At 46.5% G+C, this 4,287-nt stretch overlaps 1 protein-coding gene across 2 annotated transcripts in view; it reads left to right on the forward strand.

The window, feature by feature from the left end:
• The window catches only part of HDAC10 (histone deacetylase 10), a 30,901-nt gene extending 29,902 nt beyond the window's left edge, over positions 1-999 (forward strand). For both annotated transcript variants that reach the window (XM_019509299.1, XM_019509300.1), the window contains 2 exons: positions 130-289; positions 819-999. In XM_019509299.1, the coding sequence (XP_019364844.1) occupies positions 130-289; positions 819-844 (186 nt within the window). In that variant the 3' untranslated portion in view covers positions 845-999. The remainder of the gene's footprint in view (positions 1-129; positions 290-818) is intronic.
• The last annotated feature ends 3,288 nt before the right edge of the window (positions 1,000-4,287 follow it).

The following is a 4,287-nucleotide window of genomic DNA, read 5'->3' on the forward strand; positions in this document are numbered from 1 at the left end:
AAAAAAAAAAAAAAAAAAAAAAGAAAGAAATTTTATCCGAAAATGAAGTTGCTCATTCTTGCCAACTTTTTTGCAAGAGTTTGTTTTAAATGAGTCAGCCTGCTTCACTACAACACTCTTTTTAAATAGGACACAGAGATAAAACTGGTGCAAAGTGTGGCTAAAGCCTTAAACAAAGTTTCTGCACATGACTTTGGAGTCTATGCATCTGCTTCTCAAGAAAATGTACGTGAGATAAAATTATTAAGGCACCAGCTTCAACAGGAATGGAAAATGCTTCAGTGTTCAGGTAATTATCCAGTTCTGGCTCCACTCCTTACTACTGAAGATAGTTTCTGAAAATGTTATAAGCTTAACAAGAGCTTGATCCTGTACAATTTAGTCATTGGGAGTGTTTCAGTTGTTGAATATGAGCAGGAAGAAGTCCTAAATGCCTGGTAAGATCATCTTCCATTTCAATCGGATCATTTTCCGTTTCAGACAGAAAATATTAAATTCTGCATGGGGGAGAGTGCGTAAAACACAGAGCACAGCCATTTCTATATATTTAATGATAAGAACTAATACTGAAAAACAGTTGTGGTACCAAACTATAAATTTAGAGAATAATTAAGAGGACAAAGACAGGGTCTATGTTAACCTTTTTCTGAACATGGTTCAGAATTTGCTAATGTGTGTACATATTTAGCTTAGTTTCTATGAGTAATCCTGTTGAAGTCAATAAAAGTTCCTCATATATTTAATGTGCATGCATAGATATTTCCAGGATGACAGTTTTTGGACTAATAACTGCTCTTTTGTTTCCTTTTTCTTTGTAGTAACAGACTGTTTTTCTGGCAGCTGAGGATATTTTGCTATCGTCTGATGCATTTTGTCACAACAGAAGAAGAGAAGAATGTGTTAAGCAAAGAAAAAGATGATTAAGCTATAGCCTAAGCCAAGAGCCATTCATGATTATTTTATGACATTTATATTAAAAATTCCCAACATTTTCAGCCAGTAGCTCTAGCTGTATAGTTTTATTATGATGCCGAACCAAATCCTCATGAAGTATCTACACTGGGAGAAATGTTGGAACTGCATGCCATATTATGACCCTGATCTGACAAAGAAGCGCACGCAAAGGTTAATGCACATTCTCAGTTACTCATGTGCTTAAGTGCTTCCAGGATTGGGGCCGGTGTGATTTCATAGACATTAGGGGCTGGAAGGGACCTCATGAGATCATCGAGTCCAGCCCCCCCGCCATAAGCAGGAAGTCAAGTGACCCCAGCAAGAAATATATCCACCTGTTTTAGGAGAGTCCAGAATAGGTGCTTGCACCACCTCTGGGGGGAGTTTGTTCCAGACCCTGGACACTCGCACTGTAAAGAACTTTTTTCTTATGTCTAGTCTAGATCAGCTTTCCTAGAGTTTATGGCCGTTAGACCTTGTTATCTCTTGTGGAGCTCTGGTAAACAGCTGTTCTCCTAGGTCCTGATGCACCCCTCTTATGTAATTGTGGGCTGCCACCAAGTCCTCCCTGAGCCTTCTCTTCTCCAGAGTGAAGAGTCCCAAGTCCCTCAGCCTTTCCTCATACAGCCTTCCCTCCAGGCCTTGGATCATATGAGTGGCTCTCCTCTGGAATCTCTTAAGCTTCTTCTTCCTAAAGTGGGGGGCCCAATACTGGACACAGTACTCCAGCTGTGGTCTCACCAGGGCCGAGTAAAGCAGGAGGATGACTACCCTGGGGTTGCTTGAGATGCATCGGTAGATGCACACCAGAGTTTGGTTTGCTTTGCCAGCCACAGCATTGCTTTGGTGGCTCATATTCATCTTGTGGTCAGTCAAGACCCCCACATCCCTTTTGGTCGTGGTACTAGCAAGCATAGCACGGCCAAGCCTGTAACCATGTTGATGGCTCTTCCTACCAAGGTGCAGCACCTTACAGTTCTAAACATTGAAGGCCATTAGGTTTTGCTCGGCCCACCTTGAGAGCATGTCCAAATCGGTCTGTATCCCTAGCCTTTGTGTTTGTGAGTGCAAAGAAGGTTTGCTAATGAAATAAGCTGACATGGGTTTTGAAGCTAACTAGAAACTTGGTCCGAAGTGTAGTGAAGGCAGAAAATGGGTTTCTGAACTGACTATATATAATAACTGAATTACTGCAAATTATAAACAAATGCCCAGCACTGCCTGCTAGTAACAGGAGCCAAATACGTTATTTTTTTCTGAATGCATCTGTAGAACCTCCTTGCTTTTCTTGGAATGCACCAGTCTCTGGCAAGTGACCAGATTTGTTTTCTGCCTGCATTTTTAAGATAATTTTTCCAAGGCTGAATAACAAAAACTAACTATGAAACTAGTGAACTTACTCATGGAGTAAGGTGCTACGCAAAAAGTGCAGTGTTATCAGTGTTTGACCCTGGTTACCACTCCCCATAACCCCCACACATACATAATGGCACTTTATTTTAATTTTCTGATTACCAATTGCCTACCTTGTTATTTCCCAGAAAGAGTTTAAAAAGAGAGAAGAGTTGATGGATATCTGGTGCGCATTCATTCTGGTGCATAGTTGTTGTTTAGTCTCTCCTACATATTTTCCATCGGGGCATTTAGCGCACCAGAATGAATGCACACTGGAAATCTATTAAAGACAAGAATACCCAATTACCTGTGGGGGCACATTTCTCACAAGAAAACCACTCTCTCTCCAAGGGAACCACTCTCCTCAAAGGGAACTTACAAAACACTTCATTTCAGAGAGGAGCCTATGAACTTCACTTCATCAGCCTTCTGGATACAAAAAATCATGGACTCAATATAGACATTGGATTTATGACACATTATAACCTGCCTGACATCCAACTCCCCAGGTACATCTCTACTATTTAATTCCTACCTTCATCCCACCCAGCCTGTCTCTCACCCACTGGCTCCTCAGTTTACATCTTCATTGACTGCTGATCTTGCATACCAGCCTAGCCTCTGACTTCTTTACTATTTATTCCATCCAGGAAGAGCACACACCAACTGCAGAGACTTCCTCAGCCTGACAAAGGGTTTTTAAATCCAAAAGCTTGCTTAAATAGTTGGAAAACAATTTTATAGTTGATCTAACAAAAGATATCATATTCACCCAAAGAACCTTGTCTAGCTATGTCCTGAGACCAACATGGCTGCAACCTACACCCTCAATCACTATAATAAATTCTAAATACCTATAAATTTTGGTGTTTGATTTTAGATTTTTTATCATGGCAAATCAGAGCTCCCCTGGCCCCCTTTGCTCACCAGGATGTGGGTCCAGCTGCAGCTATCTTCCCTCACTGCTTTGTGGTGCTGAGAAGCCCTGGTAGGCCAGTGCCCTGCCCACACCATTGCCCCTCTCCCAAGCCACAGCCCCCTGGTCCTGCTGGTGCCCCTCAATACCTAACCACGGCCCCCTGACCCTGCCAGTGCCCCTCTCCCAATCCACAGCCCCCCATCCCCACTGATGCCCCTCACTCTGCACCCACAGCCCCCTGCTCCCCAACCCTGCTGGAACGGGCCCCCACCTGCCAGGGCTACAGGGCCAGGGATCTGGTTCTACAGTGCCCAAACCCCAACTGCTGCCCACTGGAAGTCACAGCTGTGGTGGAGAGGGGCATGGCCCCTGTCTCCCCCTGCAGTGGTACAACCTGAGCAGAGGCCGTTGGGGGGAGTGGATGTGGGCTTGGGCTCCTCACAGGCTGCAGAGGCCCTGGGGCCTCTGCAACCCAGCAGGAAAGACCTGCCATGGCAGGGCAGAATGGGGCTGGGCAGGGAGGCTTGTTGCTGCTGCTGGGAGCTCTACACCACCAGCGAGGCACTTCCTGCCTGCCTGGCAGCAGCGAGGGGCACAACTCTATGTGCATATGGTGGTGCAGGGCTCATGGCAGTGATAATGAGCTTTCCCACCCCACTTTGCTCTGCCACACTGGGTTTTGCCCCCTGGGCTGCAAAGGCCCTGGGAGCAGGGCAGGGAGCCTGAGCATGCAGTGGGCAGCCTGCACCCGCTCCACCCTGTGCGTAAGTCTGGGAGGCACGTGCCCCACAGGGTCCCCTGGGAGTGCATATGGCAATGGGGAGCCAGCCCCCTCCCCCCCGGATGCGTTGCCCATGGCTTTGTCCTGCTCCCCAGTCAGGCCCTATAGTTGTGCATTCCAGCCCCAGGCCCTGAGCCCCATGCATGGCCCAGGTTGAGCAGCAGCCCCAGCCCTGCCTGACTCCCTCTGTCCCTCGTTACGAAGGCTGTAATACCCTCCCCCCACCCCCCCCACTAGA

The sequence above is a fragment of the Gavialis gangeticus genome, unplaced genomic scaffold (genome assembly GCF_001723915.1).
Source record: "Gavialis gangeticus isolate Ggan-Ray unplaced genomic scaffold, GavGan_comp1, whole genome shotgun sequence".
NCBI classification, from domain to species: Eukaryota; Metazoa; Chordata; order Crocodylia; family Gavialidae; genus Gavialis; species Gavialis gangeticus.